At 39.7% G+C, this 17,991-nt stretch overlaps 1 protein-coding gene across 3 annotated transcripts in view; it reads right to left on the bottom strand.

Annotated features, from left to right (window-relative positions):
• RGL1 (ral guanine nucleotide dissociation stimulator like 1) overlaps positions 1-17,991 on the bottom strand; it is a 257,827-nt gene that overhangs the window by 26,525 nt on the left and 213,311 nt on the right. For all 3 annotated transcript variants that reach the window (XM_004469095.4, XM_058274849.1, XM_004469096.4), the window contains 6 exons: positions 17,075-17,290; positions 13,611-13,714; positions 10,185-10,269; positions 5,134-5,223; positions 2,603-2,689; positions 1,238-1,270 (listed from right to left, as the gene is read on the bottom strand). In XM_004469095.4, the coding sequence (XP_004469152.1) occupies positions 1,238-1,270; positions 2,603-2,689; positions 5,134-5,223; positions 10,185-10,269; positions 13,611-13,714; positions 17,075-17,290 (615 nt within the window). The remainder of the gene's footprint in view (positions 1-1,237; positions 1,271-2,602; positions 2,690-5,133; positions 5,224-10,184; positions 10,270-13,610; positions 13,715-17,074; positions 17,291-17,991) is intronic.

The raw sequence follows: 17,991 nt of genomic DNA, 5'->3' as shown, positions 1-17,991 counted from the left end.
CTCCAAAAGTTTAGCATCTTAGTCTTAAAAGGAAAGAGATTACCATCCAGGGTTTTTCTGAAGTAAAGGACAAAGATGGGTAACCATGGAGGTGATAACCGAATTCTTTTAATATTACAGGACACGACAGAAATAACTCAAGATCCTGAGGAATCCTTGGGTCTCAATTTCCCATCTAATGACCTCCAGGAACATTTACCATCATGCTAAAGAAGAAAGAATACTCTCCCAGGGCCAGAAGACTTAGATATTTCTTCTTCTGGGTGTTATAATTACCTGTTTTCTTATCTACCTCCTGTCTGGATTGTGAACTTTATGAGGGCAGAGAGCTGGCTCCCTATTACAATCCCCAAACCAATCATTCTGCCAGAGCCATATTACTCATGCAATCAATATTTGTTGAATGAAAGAATGAATGAATGACTAAAGAACAATGAGAGTACTATAGAGTGAAGTTATTATCTTGTGCCTTATTTTCTTCTGCATCTTTTCAATACCTATTTTAATATACCATTTATTTTTTGAGGTACCAGTGCTGGGGATTGAACCCAGGACCTCGTATGTGGGATGCCAGCACTTAACCACTGAGCTACACCAGCTCCCCTTAATGTATTATTTTAACACTAAAACTACAGCAAATTTTCAAAGCTCTAATTTATCTTTTTTTAACGCAGTTCAGAACTGTTTTACTGTGTACAGAAAAATTCAAATGGATGACAAAAACCCCTTCCTTGCTGACAGGAAAGGAAAAGAGTAATTACCCACATGCAGCAGTGAAAACAACTTCCTCTCTCAAACAGGCCTCCAAGAATTAACCATCTTTATCCACTCTTCAGTATCATTTGCCACTAATAAAAGCCTCTTCTCTTTAACAGGACAAACTTGTTATCACTAAAAATGATGGTAAATGAGGTGAGGAGGGGTTCAGGGAAGAAACTGGGGGCTTTGAAATGAGGCAGAACAGGTTGAGAACCCAGGTCCTGCTACCTCAACCCTGAGCCAGTTAATCTCCCTGAGATCTGGTTTCTTTACCTTCAGATTGGGGTGATAAAAGTCTACCTCACAGGCTTCTTGGGGAATAATGTGTAAAAGCATGTCAAATGCAATGGTATATGATAAATGTTCAATAAATGCTAACCCATTTTTTTTTCTTCTAAAAAAATTCCCCACTTTTTCATTTTTTTCATGCCCAAATGAAGTAAAATATTTTTAAACGATAGCCAAAACCTCTACTTACCCTTCTCCTTTTCTCAAAGTTTATTAACCCACCCTGAAAGAAATAAAAAGAAGAATGACTAACCAAGTTACTTTTAAATACAACCCTATGTTGTTCTTGGTCACAAAAGAGATTAAAGGAATAAAAGTCATAATTACTAATCAAACTATAAATATGGCTGTTATGGAGGAAGAGAAGCATCTTTTGCTTCAGGAAAAACAGACATTCTTTTAATTATAGTAACACAGGATAGCCTTCTCTGGAAATTTCTGAAACCAAATAAAATCATAATTAATGATAAGAAAATTACCAATTAGAATTCAAAAGCCAGAAAAAGGAAAATCTTGAGCAAATTATTTCTTTATATTTTTTTCTTCTTGACCCAAAGCAACAAAAACAGATGGTCATTGACTCATACTGGAAACCAAATCGTCAATGTTTTATCAAAAGGGAAGTCACTTCATCATGAAAAGTTAACTTTCAATTCTTCATTCCCCCAGCTCCGATTCTCAGTAGGCTGAATTTAACTTCTAAAACACTGGTCACTCCTCCAAAATTCCCCAACACTGATGGGTGTTTCCTGAGATAAGCTGAGGCAGAGGATGTGAAGACACATAGAGCTCAGGAAATGCAAAATGAATGAGCATGTTCACAACACTCATGATAAACTTGAAGTGAAATATATGCTAAATAACTGCTACTCCTTCTAATTATGACAGTAAAAATAGGCTGACTGCATGTGATAACCAGGGTGGCAGGATGAACAAGCAATCCTTAAAGTTCATTTCAAATTTCTCCTCCACTTAAAATTTTAATACTTCTACTAAAAAGTAGTTTGTTTGACTGGTTTTCACCTCTTTTTCTATTCCCTGGAAAACAGAGAGAGAGAAAGAAAGAAAGAAAGAACTAGCTCAAGAGCACGTAGCAATACACAAGAAAAGGGATACCTGAAACAAAAATAATCAACAAATTTGACTGAGTCCCTATCCCACCAGATATAATGCTAAGGGCATGTAATCCTCTTAACTCCATCTGCCAAAGTCCTACTCAACGTCAAGGTCTTGCTCAGACCCACTCCTTCATGAGGCCTTTTTACCATGTCCCCTCCTATGGGCTTACTATGCCCTCCTCTATTCACTCATTGCCTTTCTGCATGAATTTCCACTACTGCTATCTATCACTGCCTGCTTTGATCCATATCCCCAGATGTAATCTGCTGTAATCTGAGCCACTTCCAATGTCATGCAACTTTGTATTTCCCATAGAATCCAGCATATATCATGCACTTAAATGGGCACTCGATAGATACTGACAAAAGGGAAGTACTCTCCTGGGTACCAGACGAGAAGGATGCAGGCACCATTTCACCACCTGCACAGAACTCACCTCAATGTAGTCCTGAAGAGCTGTGTCGAGCATGGTCAGGTCAGTTAAGAAGGTGCCCAAATAGGGCACAGTTCCCTGCATCACGCCCTGAAGAGCAATCAGAGCAAATTGTCTTTTATTGAAAAGTTTAAGGATTTCAGTAACCTCCACATGGGAGCAAAGGCCTATTGCTACTAAATTTAGAAACCAACCTATATGCAGATGGAAACAGCAGTCCTTGAATGGCCAGCTAACCCTTGACAAAGTTTTGAGAATAACTAAGAGCCAGTCAAGGCTGAATTTAGGACCATTCATTCTCACTTCCATGAATGAAATCTTGAAAATGCCTCCACAAATAAGAAAATACACCATCATCTAATGTCTAATTTTCAAAGTCATGAAAGCCAAGTCATCATCTAAGTTATGTGCAAATGTGCTCACAGTTAGGTATTTATTTGCTTAGGTTCAGATCAAAAAGGACCTTTCAGGATGTGAGGACATTCCCAGCAGTTTGGACCAGCCCTGATCTCACCGTCTGTAAAACGTGGGCACCTGCTTAGTGGAGAAGATGCTTCCCAAAGGTGTAGAGGTCACCATGAAATGCTCCCTTGGGCTAGACTTAGTGTTGTGCTTTCAAAGAGTAGAGGATGGACAGGAAAAAATATTAACATTGGAGTGGGAAGCCTGGCCAACCCTATCTCACCCAAGTGATGAAGGGGATGCCACGCAGGACACCAACAATGTGGCACCAGATGCCATGGGGATGCCATGCGCACCGCACATGATGTGACGGGGACGGCACCTCACCTCTGTGATATTCCCCCAAATCACTCGAATAACAACAGACAAACCTGGATTGGGGATAATCTACAGGAGACCCAGCCAGAACTCAAACGGTCAGGGTAATGAACAAGGAAAGGCTTAGAAACCATCACACACCAGTGAAGACTGGGAAGACTTAGCAACTAAACGGAGTGTAGGACGCTGAACTGGATCCTGAAACAGGAAGCGGATACTAATGGAAAACAGGTATTATACCAAGGTCAGTTTCTTAGTATTGACAGATGTGTGATGCTTATGTAAGATACTAACAATGGGAGAAACTGGGTGTGGGGTTTATAGAACCTATGTACTATCTTTGCAAATTTTCTGTAAATCAAAAAGTATTCCAAAGTAAAAAGTTTATTTAACAACAAAAAATGGAAATGAAGGTGGGTGTATTTCAACTGACAACTGATATTATATTCATTTCACCAAATTTCCTCTGAAATCATCTCTGTGATTTCAAGGCCACCAAGTCACAAGCCATTTTGAAGGGAAAATAAAAAGGGGTTCCATGAACACCTTATCCTAACTTCCACTAAGGCACTTTGATGGGAAAGCTAAGTCTCACCCAGGACTAAGGCAGCTGCTTGACCTGAGGTGGCTTCCTTCCTCAGCCAGATATGCTTCCTGAGGTTCACACCAAGGAGGGGGTTGTCCTTCAGAACCCCACCGTCAGCTGCAGTGTGTCCTTTCCCGTTGTGCATACAAAGTCTCATCCTGAACTAAAATAATCTTTTCTCTTTTTTTTGGTAACAGCTATTTTTAACTTGTCTTTGAACAACCAAAAAAATGTGAAACAAGGTGAATGTTTTACAGGCTTTGTGTTACAGAAGAATCCTTCCATTTGAAAATAATGTTTCTGATTCATGTCCAACTTTCCAAAGAAGGAAAAGGTCCTCCTCAAATCAGCAGGCAGGAGTGAGAATGCTTAGGCTCCAGTCTGACAGACTCTAGAACTCTCTAGAACTCTTTATGCTAAAAGCTATGAGAGTTTAAAATAAAGCCAAAGATGCCAATAACTATCTTTCAGTCTTAAGGAAGAGGCTGGATTATGGTCCCATGTGCTCCTCTGAAAAATGCAAAAGATAAGGTTTAGAAAGGAGAGCTGGAAAATGACTAGAGAAGCCAGTACAAGGGAAGAATTCTCTAAGGACAAGGACCAAGTCATCCTAGAAGGACAGCCAGGGCCAGGACCAGGGCCAGGGCCACCATGGACCCAAAGCTGATGACGGTAGGCATTTCTCTGCTCTGTAGCTAAATAGAAGCCCGGGAGGCCCCAGAGATGGGATGGTAGCAGCTACTAAGTGCAGAGGTAGGTGGATGAAGATAGTAAAAGGGGCAGAACTCTACACACCTTGAACTTTCCCTTACTTAAAAAGAAAGAAAAGGAAGAGGAAGGGGAAGGGGGAAAGGTAAAGAGAGGGAGGAAAGAAGAGAAAAGAAAAAAAGATTTCCTAGGAAACAATATTATTTGCAACTCAATGTTTTTTTCCTACTGGGTCAAATGAGATAAATGATTTCTTTTCTACTGATCCCCCAGGGCAGCTAAGAATCCAATGAGGTAAAGATTGGGAGAACTGTTTTGAAAACTTAAGAGCCACCGGGATTGAAGGTGCTAGTGCTGTACAGGAGACTGGCCCCTTTTCCTTCCCCCCACTCCCACCCCCCGACACACACAGGCTATCCCCCTCCTGTGAGCTCTCAGGGGAAAAGATGGTTGCCCCTACCATGTCCTTCTGGAGCTGAAGGCGCCTCTGAGTCCGTTTCTGGTTTTCTTTCACGCTGCTATCCAGGTTTGCAAATTTTGAGGTTCCTTCCTAAGAAACAGAAGCACACAAAGGACGGGGCTGGAGGATGACACTGGATAGAAATGAAGGCGCATCTAGTTTCTGGGACAAAACGTCTAGGCAACTATCTGAACATCATGCAAAATGAAGAGGCTTCCAACTCCAAGAACCCAGAGGTTCTCTAGGCCACCTTATGCAAAACTTGACCGGCTTGTTGCAAGTGGGCTATTTGTTATGAAGCCTGCTGGCCTTGGATTATCCTGTTTTACCCCCTACTTTGTAAAAAGAGCCCCTGACTTAGTTACAAAATCACTCATCATACAAGGCAGGCAATTCTAGGAACCGGCAACAATTTTTACACATTCCAAATTTCATTCAAAGTAATTACATGTCCTGGAAATGAAGAGTTCTTCCTCTACATTTTGTCAGTTCTTGATCTTGGCCTTAAATGGATGTGTCAGCATTCTGTGAGAGAAAAGTGACTATTTCTGTGGGATTTCTTGGCAAAATGAAACTTTACACCGGAAGTTTTCTGAGGAAGTCCAGTATCATGATACAGCACTAATCCATGAAAGCCAGAACCTTTATTAATTTCTTCCTCTCTTTTTCACCCCCAATCAGTTCTCCCAAGTTGTCCCTCAGGTTTGGAACTCTTACAAACCAATCCTTCCTCTTGGTGCCTGAGGGACAGATGGCTCCTCTTTCTCTCCTTCCTCCCAGTGTAACAATAAATTCTTTTACATAATGACTAGTCTTGAGTTTGCTGACTGGAACATAAACTGTTTTTGGTTTTGTGGTTTCAGGGTCTTGTTAAGTTCTCATTTTCCAGGAACTGTATGAATAGGAGGCAAATGTCACAATTCAGTAGTGTTTGGCCTCCAATGCATGCTTTATATTAGTTTTTCCTTAGTTCAGTTATTCCTACATTTATTATATTACCATCACAGGTGGTATACTTTACCACTGTGAAACAGCAAAAGGAATATTTTTCCTCAATAACTTGGCCTTACTGATGGTGGCAGAGTTCAACATATTCCATCATTCACCAGCTTTAATCAGGGCCTCAGGTACATCCCTGGGGAAAGAATCTATAGTGACTCACTATCCACTTTAGCTCTTCCATTATGAACTATAATAATGAAAGCTACTTCTAATCAATGGTCTCCGAAGTTTTCCTGGAAGTGAATGCCAAGTGGCCTGATATGTGCAATTTCCTGGGCTAGGTAGATGTGAGTCCCTCTCAACTTCTTGAGAATTGGCTTAGAGTGATTAATCAATTCTGTCTGATTTGAAAGTGAATACCAATCTCTTTCCAATATATAGGTCCTTCTGGCCTCCTTCCAGTTGCTCAATCATTGGCAGAGGTTATAATGTATGAAATAATTGCTGACAGATCTAAAATTCTTAATAAGAATTTCTAAAAAAGTCTAAAGGTTCATGAGATTCATAGAATAGAAACAAGAAGGATCGTTAAAGAGCACTTAGGACAACCTCCCCAGTGGTGGGAGAGATGAGGACCTGAGACGAGGAGCTGAAAGACTTGCTGATTTCATGACTTCAGAGGAATGTGATTCCATCTCTTGGGGGAGCACCAAAGAGACTAGTGCCAGTTCTTCCTAATGAAGTATCATCTGAGAATCTACTTATTTGCCATGTCCAATCGCTATAGAGATTTCTCCTTCCTCAGTCCCAAACCCTCTGCTCTGCGATGTCTTATATCATCAGTCCCGTAAACTTTCTTGCAAATCCACAGGTTTCTGTGACTGCATCACTTCTTTCTGCCAAAGTATTTGCTTATGTCTTTGGAAATACCATCCAATCCCATGACTTCAACCACCACCTATTTTTGGACGAACTCCAAATCTCTCCCACTCCCTATGTATACTACTCTCTTCCTCGCTCTTTCTGTCTCTCCTCTCTTCCTCTCACTGATGGAAACCACTTGTCTGAGTCTCACCTTCTATCTCCATCTTAGGCAGAGTTCAGCTGCTCTCATCCATCCTCTTCCTGGGCCTCAGAGAGGGTCTCTTCTACCAGCTTGCTACATAGGCACTGAATCCTTCCTCAAGTATTTGTTAAATTATAGCTCAGAAAATGATGGCTTTTGTTGTTTGAATAGGTCTTACCAGTTCTAACAGTCTCCTGCATCAAATGACTCCTCTGGAGTCTGACTTTTCAGGTCCAACTTTATCTTTAGTGTGTTTGGGAGTTTTACTGACACATCTCTACTAAAGCTAAATTTGTGGACCTTCCTAGCAGTTGGTTATATCAATTCAACCAGAGATAATTCTCACCAAAAGCACCAAGAATCATGAAGATTTGATGTTGTTTTGCGTTCCCATTGTTTTGAAATTTGTAAACTCGATAACACAGCTGCTCAGAATTACTGAAGTTCCAGAAATTATGAGGAGGGAACAGGTTTAAGATAATCTTTGAGAAGACATAAAAACATTTTATGTTTAAAAGGAAAGCCATAGATTTTTGCTAGTTGTTGTGCTGCATGGACCATACTATTAAAGAAGTGGAACCTTACTTCTATTCAGAAGTAAAAGAAAAAGATAGGTCATTTAAGACTAAGATTAGCCAACTATAAATCAGTAAAGTGCAGGAGTGGCACACAGAAGGACAGCTTTTTTCCCTTAGTGGTTCTTTTGACAACCTGCATACCTTGATTTCATTTTCAAAAACTGTGCTGAGAATTAACACCTGGAATTACTAAGTCATATGAAGAATGATCAACAAAGATAACTAGAAAAGGACATACATATACATGTGGACTGCCACAAAACATTCCACTATCAATGATAATGTACAGACCACGTATATTCATAGCCAGGTTTTTCATTTCTTTGGAATTTGAGCCACATGCATGAAACTAAACTTGGAGTACTGGAGTAAACTTTCATATTTAAGAAAAGTTTATGGGGTCTTTAATGTGTAGCTATAGCTTTGCTTCTAAGGTTTTAGCCAAAAGGCCTACACCATGCAACACTCTGCACAGCATTCAATTTATCTACTTTGGAAGGATGAGTCAGGGCTATTGGGATTTAGATGTGTGGCTCCAGTTAGTCTAGCTTCGTATTACTGACAGTGAGACCACTAAGCCATCTCTCTCCAGCCAGGTTTCCATTTAAAGACTGCAAATCCAGGGGGACATGAAGCAGGGAGTAACACGATCTCAGCAAGCACTGCTCAGTATGCAGTTCATCAGGTAGACCAAATCCAAAGTCAGGCATCCATATAAACTGCCATGCTTACACTATCTACCTCAAGAAGGGCTAACAGGGGGCATGTGCATTATAAAACAGGCAAACAATATCTTGCGAACACTTACTATATGCCAGGCACTGTGTTAAGACATTAGGGATACAACAGTGAAAAAGGTATTCCCAGTCCCTGCCCTTACAGGCAGGTAGGGAGGCAGATTAAGTACACAGACAATTCCAATAGAGTATGTGATAAATGCCAGGACAGAGGAGTACAGGAAGACACCTGATCAGACTCGGGAGTGTCAAGAAAGGTTTCCAGGAGAGACATGAAGGATGAGCAGGACTTCAGAGGAGAGCTGCCATGAAGACCACAATGGAAGCCCTTGCAGGAATGAACAAGCTAAGGGTGTCGACTGGATGCCTTATCTTAGCTCCCCCCCTCCCCACTTGACCAACCCAAGTGTCCCCTCCAAGCTCAGGTACACAGCTTATACTTTCTTCTTTTGCATGTTATACATACTTCAGTTTCATATGCACATAGCTTTCCAATAAATTTGTAAAATGCTTTCAAATATTTTACCTTTGCCAACCTTCAAAATAATTCTATGCAGTCAGCAGGCCAAATACTATGATTATCTCCAACTTACAGAAGAGGATCATTTCTATTTGTCCAGTTCAGAGCTTTTCCCTTGTAGTACTATACTATTTTGTAACTGTCTAATTTTCTACCTCCCCCATGAAACTGTAATCCCCTTGGGATCAGAGACTGTCTTCCATGCATCTGTATCTCCAGCACCCAGCACATAGCGAGTGCTCAATCAATATCTGTTGAAGAAATTACCGATTGATCTTCCTGTGAAGCTTTACCTAATCCACTCTGCCCCCTTACTCCCAAGAGGTCAAAAGAAATAGCTTTGTGCTTAAGTGATAAAAAGCACAGGTTTTGGAGTCTCACCAAGATGGAGTCACATTTTTTCTCTACCACCTCCAGTTATTTGTCTTAGGGCATGGTACTTCTCTGAGTCTCAGCTATCCTCAAAATGAGGATGACAGAATCTATTTTATAGAAAGGCTGTAAGAAAATTATCTGGTATATGCTTGTTCTCCTAATTATTGCCCACAACCTGTTAGTTTTACCTTTATTTGACACTTTTTCTTGTGGTTTTGTGTCTGTCTCCACCTAGAATGTGAATTCCTAGAAAACAGGGTCCATGTTAGCCATCTTCATATTCCTAAAGGATGGACCAATGCTTTACAAATATTAGGCATTCAATATATGTCTGGAGAAATAAAATGAACCAAGTCATATCTTTATCAAGTAGTTCAGAAGTCAGCATTTATCTTGTGTTTAATAAATATTGCTGACAGACAGATTGTGCAACTTAGTACAAATAAAGGATGTGGAATTGCAGGCTTAGGCTCTGACATTTGAGATGTTTTACGGAGAAGGAATATTACAGGGCCTCTCACCCACCTACCTGCCAGCATTCAATATTTGCAGAGTAGTTTGTTAAAGAGGTATACACATGAATTTATCTTTCACAGTCTGGTTGTGTTAATAGTAAAAGTAAGGAGGTTAGGAGAGAACTCACTGGATTTTGAATTTTTTTTGACCTCAAACATCTTAGACTCTACATAAATAAAAGCAAAACGCTGCCTTTTAGTCACCTTAGGCTTTCTCAGAGGATTGAAGGAGTTTAAGGAATGCTCAAGTTACTTTTTCTCTGAATATATTCTAGAACTATCAACAATGCTACCCAGTACCCCCACCACAAGCCTCACCTTCATCAGTAGCTCCCGGCTGGTCAAATGGTTATTATGATCTGAGAAGATATCTGAAAGCTCTTCAAACATCAGCATTCGGTCCCTACGAAGAGGTATTAACAAAGAAGAATTAGTAAAATCCCAACACCTTCATCCCCGCTATTCTCAGAACCTCCAGGTACAGAGGGCTTGCACTGATCTCAGACTGGTAGGTGACATGACCAGAGATGAGGTCAATGATTTCTATCATGCAAGGTGCACATGCCACTTGTGTTAGAAAGGAGTATTTGCTAACTATCCATGTTATAGTCACTGGAAAAAATTGTTAAACTGGGTCATTAAATTATTCAGTCAGACCATGCTGTCTTCAGTCAAAAAAAAATGAAAAAAAAAAAAATTTCTAACTTAGCAACATAGGCAAAGCCCAATGAGATCTGGGAGAGAGATGAAGACACCAGAGCCAGGGATGTGCCCAAGTTTCCACTAGTAACTATTGAGAGTTTCAGGTACAGAACCCAAATTTCCTAAGCCATGGCCAAGTGTTCTCACTCTTGGAGTCTGAGTGGAATGGTAGGATCAGTAAAGGCTCTGAAGTCAGGGGTGTGTATGTGCATCTATGTGTTTGGGGAGGGGAGGGGTTCAAATCCCAACTCTGACACTTATTTCCTGAGTGATCTTACACAAGTTGTTTAACTTTCCTGAGCTTCTCTTTTCTTATCTATACAAGGGAAATACTATTGCTACCTCATAAGGATTGCTGTAAAAGCAAAATGACATACATAAGGTACCTAATCTGCCTGTGTCCCTTTCTAGTACACTATATCTCCATAAGCCTCAATACTCTTCTCTATGCTCCTCTCTATGCTCACTGAGTGGAGAGGAGACAAAGACTAATGGGGCAATATTATTATATATGCAATGTTTTCATTATCATGAAAAAGCCATTAAGAATCTTTTTTATGAGTATACTATTACTCTTATAATAAAGAAAACGATTAAAGCTATTTACATTTTAGAAAAATACTTCAGAACTTAATTAATGCGGTCCTGAATAAAGAGAAGCAAATGTCCTCTCTGCCCTCTGAAAGCTAGAAACTTAAAGGATTATAGGGAAAATGGTAACCAAATGAGGTATCTTAAACCTGTTCCCTGAATTTAGCAATAGAAAAATACAGAAAGCTGATATGGAAGTGTCTTCACAAAGGAATTAGGATACTTCTGGAGCATACCTGCTATTTGGTTTATGTTTATAAACCAACCAAACAACTAGGAAACAAACCAGGCACCCATGATAAATGCAATGTGCCTTTGGTTGGTTGGGTTTTTTTCAGTAGTTAAAAAAGCCAGCTGAAAGAACAGACCCTTCTCACATGATACCACCAATTTTTTACTTGTATCTTAGCCTCAAACTTACTGTGGATGAAAACTTAGCTGGGTAAGTGACTTAGCATAGTGTTCTATTTATCAATCACAAAAGAGGGATGAGGTTATTTTTCATTGCAATCAGAATTGTTTTTGATACCATCCCTTTGTTTTTGATACCACAGTTCAGAAGAAGTGATGAGGGGAAGGAGAGGCGATGTGGTGGGGCTGTGGGGAGGACTAAGACTCTCTCCGCTTCTAATTTCCCTGTTGTATTTCACCAGGGCCTATCATCTAATGATTGTATAGGACCATATCTTTCATAAGATATATGTGTAGAGGAAAATCAATCAACTGATATTTCCCATACTCAGAGTCACCTTGATTATTCAAGCTACCGAAGAGGAGAAAGAACCCGTGCAAAGGGTGGTAAGTGAGAAAATTGCACCGGACTTTGAAAAGCCCATCTGCCACCTTTTCTAATAGATAACAGTGTTGCAAACAACCCAAGCTTTTGGAGTCCAAGTGCCTGAGGCTGCATCAGGCTTCTACAGCTGTAACACTAGGCATTAAGACCATCTAATTCAATTTTTGATGACTCTTTACCCATCAAAGAATTCCCTAATAAATTATCTTACTTCTCCGAAGTACATTTTCCTTTGAATGAGAACATGAGCCATCAATAAGTTTGACACTCATTTTTCAACATAAATTTGAGACTCTGGTTTATCAATCTCAGTCTCTTACAAATTTGGACTATCAGCCCCTTACTGCTTAATCAACTCCAAGTGAACTGGTGAAATAAGTACCTCGATGACCTACCCCAAGGACTAACCTACCAATTCCACCAGGGCGGACCTGCCTGGGGAACCAGATGGCCTACCTCCTGATGGAAACTGACTGTACTGTATTTGGTACAGACTATAAATAGTTTCTACATTCTTCCCTGATATATCCTGATTCTCTGACTAGTTCAAGCCCAGAAAAACTTGTTCCAGAACTGTCCTCCTCACTCACCCTTCCTTCCTTTGCAAAAAAGTTCTCTGGTCTACAGGTGTGGAAATAGGAGCGAGAACAATATTTTCCCAAGGTTGCACTAGCAAAGAAAAACAGCACAGAACAGTGGCCAGCTGTCACCTCTGTCAGGTACCCAGAAAAGTGCATTTAGAGGTCTCTGTATCACTGAGATGGCTTTTATTATGCTGAAGCAGAAACTGAGTCTAAATGGTTTCTTGGTATGATGGCTTGAAGCAGGATGGACCCCAGAAAATCATGTTTTTAAAGTTAATCCATGCCTGTGGGTGTAAACTTATTGTAAATAGGACCTTTTGATTAGGAAACTTCAGTTAAGGCAAGGCCCAGGATGGGTCTTAATCCCTGTACTGGAGTCCTTTATAAATGGGATGAATAAAAAGAAAAAAAGAGAGAAAGCCAGGGAATCAAGAGGCCGAAAACAATGAAACCTGGAAGAGAAGGGAGAGACCAGCAGATGCAACCATGTGCCCTGTCATGTGACAGAGGAGTCCAAGATTGCCTGCAGTTGGTCTTCAGGAAGAAGACATCACTGATTTGGACCTTTTCATGGCCCCAGAACTGTACGCTTGTAAGCTAATACATCCCCATTGTTAAAAGCCAAACCATTTCTGGTATACTGCTTTTGCAACCTTAGCAAACGAAAGCATCTAGTGAACAGCAAGAACTATTTGCACACATTATCCTTCACATCCTGGAATAGCTTAGGACTGTGGGATCAGGCAGAAAATTAATGAGAAATAAGGCAAACTGCTGTAACTTTATCACTCCCCAAACTCTAGATAATAAGCACCTCCTTAAAATGGTCCAAAAAGCCAACAAGCTTTGCCTGTTGGCACACACTGAGAATGGGTTTGATTTCTGTAGCAGCCTTGCTCAAACTTCATCAGTGAGTATGTGTAAAATGCACCCTGCCTGGAACACAGAGAGGCTTTCAAGTACATTTCTTCAGTTACATAATACGAGCTTTGAAGGGGAGGACCCATAGCATTTATGCAGCAACTATTCACCCTGGCCAAAGAAAAGTAGAGCAGACACTTGGGAACTTACTTTGGGACAGCAGCCCAAGTCTTTTTCAACCGATAGATGGAATTAGACTGCAGTGCTGAAACGATGGCCCTCAAGGAGGAAAAATTCTTCAGGATTCTACATTCCTGTATGGGGAGTGATTAAAACATAAAAGGCATTTAAATATCAATATTCCAGTGAGTTGGTGGTTTCCTGTTTTAGAGGTATCACAGCTGCTATGAATTCTTACCACTAAATAGGCAGCTGTATAAATAATGAACATCAAAAAATGGCTCCTTACTCCCACCCCAGTCACCGAGACACTTTATAGATTTTGGCACTGTATGCTTGTTTTTCTCCTTTTAATATATTTTTTTGCGTTGTTGTTACAGTTTTATAGTTTCCAGCTTTCCTAGTAAAAACAGTAATGGAAATGAGTCTGTCTGTAGAGCAATGCTAGAGAAAGCAAACTTTCTTCTGGTGCCCTAAAAATACACATGAAAGATCACTGTATCCCCTAGACCCACAAAGTGAATAGGGCAGCAGCCACTTTGAGGTCAGATGGTATCTAACATCACATGAACGACCAACCACTTGTCCAGAGAGGTGTATATAACTTGGCAATAAAAATTCACCACATTTTGACCCTTGGCTTTTATGCTCTTAGCCAAGAGGGAATGTTTTTATACACATTCATTTTGTTGCAGATTGGCTTGTCCCACAATCATAAACGTTCAGAAACACCTTGGTACGTCAATGCTTCCAAAATAAGTTGGGTTTCTAAATCAAAATTCCTGTTGGCAGTGTTTTTAAGTGAAATAAAAAGAGAACAGGAAACATTCTGATGTCATATTCTAGGTAAGGAGAAAGGCTCCCTAGTTCTGTAGCATCAGCATTTGTAACCTTGGGAGTCAAAGTCATACCAAATGAATGATGGAGATAGCATAGCAGTCAGATAGAGTCCCATTCTTGGCTGGCAAGGGGAAGAGGTGACACAGGGAGAGTGGGCTATGCCTATGTCAAAGAAGATGCTTCCCATACAGACACATGGGAGTGCAACACGCCCATTGCTTAGAAGCGAGTGCACCGTGTGAGCAAGTGGTTGGCTTTGTGCAGAACATCTGGGGCAAGGGGTCAGAGAAGTTGGACACAAATGTGTATTGCTTAGAGGATTATTTCATGAAGTAATGCAAACCTGAGTTTGCAAGAACAATGTTCTCTAACTTAGCAGGCTACATGCCAAAACCTGGCTACTTAATGCCAAACAAACAAAACCTCAAACATTTTCTTTAGCATCAATGCCTAAGTACTTTACTAAAAAGTCATGCCCACCCTTTTTAAATACCTCAGTGTCTTCCCCTTACTTTAAAAGAAAGAAAGGAGAAAAAAAATGCTCAGAATTGCAGTCAGTCTGGAAAGCATGGTTCAACAAAGGTTCAAAATCCAAATTATGTTCTAAAAATCAGGAAACTTGCAATAAATAAAAGAACCCAGGCACAGATATTTCATGCAAATTGTAATAAACATATGGAACACATTATTCAGAAAAAGGCTGAAGCCAAGGGCTTAAAGTGTTACAAAAGGCATCTGGCCCCCTTTCTAGAAAATGAAGTATCTTCTAGGAGATGTGATGCAGAAGTAGAAAAGTGCTATTAAGGTTCAGTCCAAGAAGCACAGCATATTAGGTCAGAAATCTTTTCTGTGTGTAAAATTATTATCATTTGTCAAACATCCCCTCAATAGAAACTGACCGTGACTAATGTAGGAAAAGTAAAGTAAATCTTGGCAGGAAACCACCCGTGAGATTCATTATTTTATTAAGTAACCCTACATGACTTCAAGGAGCTCAACATTAAGGAACTACATCACCAAGAATAAGGACTCGTGATTTTTAGTACATGCTACGGGATTTGTAATCTTCTTCAAATTATTCAATCTGCATTTCTTATTATCACATAAATGAACAACTTATAATTAAATTGGTTCAAAAGCCATTGTTTAAACTACCTGTGTCATATACACAAATGCTATATTATTGCTGTAAACTTTATAGGCAACTGAATGGATTGCTTTTGAGAAATGTAGAAGACTAAATGCTATGGCATTTGTGCCAAAACAATATTTTCTTATCACTCAAAGAATGCAGAGGAATTCCACTGTATTTACACTCAATCAAAACTTTAGAAGCTTTTACTAGTTGAGAAATAAGTTCAATTCAGAATAAGAACAATAAGATGCTACTTGTTTCTTGATCATTTTTTCATATATTAAAATCTCTGCAGCCAACAGAGCTCCTGAAGATTCAATACAAGGCAAATTCTCGGATGTGATTATGTGCTTGCTTGTTAATCAAAGACAATAAAAGAGAATGTGAAAGGCTTAGGTATTGTGCCTTACAGATTGGAGCTTAATGAAAAAAACTTTAATAGGACAGAAAACAAAATGTGTTCGGTTAAGGCTTGCCCATATAGCCCATAACAAAGGACATTTATATAATAATTATTTTTCAAAAATTTGTTGCACCAAAAATCCTATTTACTATTGAAAATGAAAATCAAATGTCACCTCATCCATGAAGCCTTCCATGATCACCCCAGTCAGAAGTTCTCTCTCCCTCCTCTACTTACACAGCACTTATTCCATAGGGCCCTACTCCTTTACTGCTCACACTGAGATGGTTCTAGGTTGTCTTAGCTCCCATATTTGACCACAGTATTTGACCACCTGCAGAACCAAATTAATTATATTCTATTTTGTGTAGGTCCCCAAAGTATATATTGTTGCTTAAGTATACCCAGAGCTCACAACATATTTGCTGACCAACTAACTGTATACTGTTCACATTTTCTGAATTGTGAAAAAAGAGGCCAATAGGTGAAGGCCATATGGTAAATGAGCAGTAGTTAAGTCCAATATTCTGGAGTCTAATACTCAGCAAATGCACTTCAGGCTTGAGAATATACATCTGCCTTCCAACTTCAGGTCTAAGGCCCCAGAGTAATGTGAGATCTGTGGGTATCAGACCTTTACAAAAGAGATTCAGGATTCTGAATCTGTTCCTCAAATCTGAACCCACTCTTCAAATCTGCTTCCAGGTACTAGAAGGGTGCACCGGCAACCGCTCTGGGTTGAAGAGTGGTTTGTCTGACACTCAGACCATCAGTTTATGATTACTGAATACAGGGCAGAGTACAACACTCAGTCTGTGGTGAATACCAAGGAAAAAGCAGACACAATGTGTCACCCTGGAGAGGGACCAGTGTGGAGGCCCACGAGCCAAAGAAGTAACTCAGGAATCATTGCTTTTTTTGTTTTTGTTTTTTTAAAAAAAGGAAAAATAAATAGGCTACCAAGTTAAGAAAGACTTTTTTCCTTACTTTGGAACAATAATGACAACAACACAAATCCAATGGGCTCTAACGTATAGTCTAAACCATTTAAGCAGAATGACAGAAAAGTCTTTAATATCTACTAAACGCAAATAATATTCTTAGAAAGGTAGTTACATGAGCAATGTTAATCCACTTCTCAATGATTTTGGCTCGCTGCTGAGTTTTGAGTTCTCTTTCCCCCAGGATGGTGCTGACAACGCATTTGGTGAGGGTATTAAACTGAGAAATGGTAGCACGGATTGTAGGAGCCAAATGTTTATTTTCCTTCTTATCCCTTCGGGACCAAATGCAGCCCAAGCAATGGTGAGGCACCACTTTCTTGAACAGTTGCTAGAACAAAAGAGAAATTGACTTTAAGGACAACACAGACATTTCACGTGGCAAAGCACATCATCTGGGTCATTTGCAAATCGGTATTTTGTGAGCAGACAAATAATCCTTTCCTACTTGATTTGCCTCACGGTGTCCATTTCAAAAGACAAAAGTAAATAATTAATATATTAAACCTATCAGAAAGGCCCATACGTTCTTTTTAAATCTGTTCAACTGAGCTAATGGAACACCGTGACCGAAGTAAAATTAGAAATGACCTAAAACATTTTTAGTTTTCTGTCCCACACGGAAACCCAGGTAATATAATCAAAACTAATAATCAAAAAGATGTGTTTAAAATTATTTTGACCTCAAAATCATACTCATGGAGATCCTGGTCACTCACAATTATGAATTGTCCGTAATGCACATGGATGCTAGTCAACCCCTGAAAAGTGATCCACAAAAGTACAGCACATGCAATATTTGCCAGTGTTGCTAGCACACATTACTCAAAATGAAGAAAATAAGGCACAAAGGAAAAACTATTAGAACAGTAAGAGAAAAAAAGAGAGGCTCAAAGTCAGGTTTTGTGGTCTTTTCCTAAAAGTTATAACCAAAGACAATTCCTCAGTGTTACCCGTTGTAGAATGAAAGAAAAATTGTCAAACAAATCAGACCCTGATTTATACAACTTAACACAAAATGTGTAGGGATTT

This window comes from Dasypus novemcinctus, chromosome 13, assembly GCF_030445035.2.
Source record: "Dasypus novemcinctus isolate mDasNov1 chromosome 13, mDasNov1.1.hap2, whole genome shotgun sequence".
Classification (NCBI taxonomy): Eukaryota; Metazoa; Chordata; class Mammalia; order Cingulata; family Dasypodidae; genus Dasypus; species Dasypus novemcinctus.
This window is presented reverse-complemented; position numbering and strand designations above follow the sequence as displayed.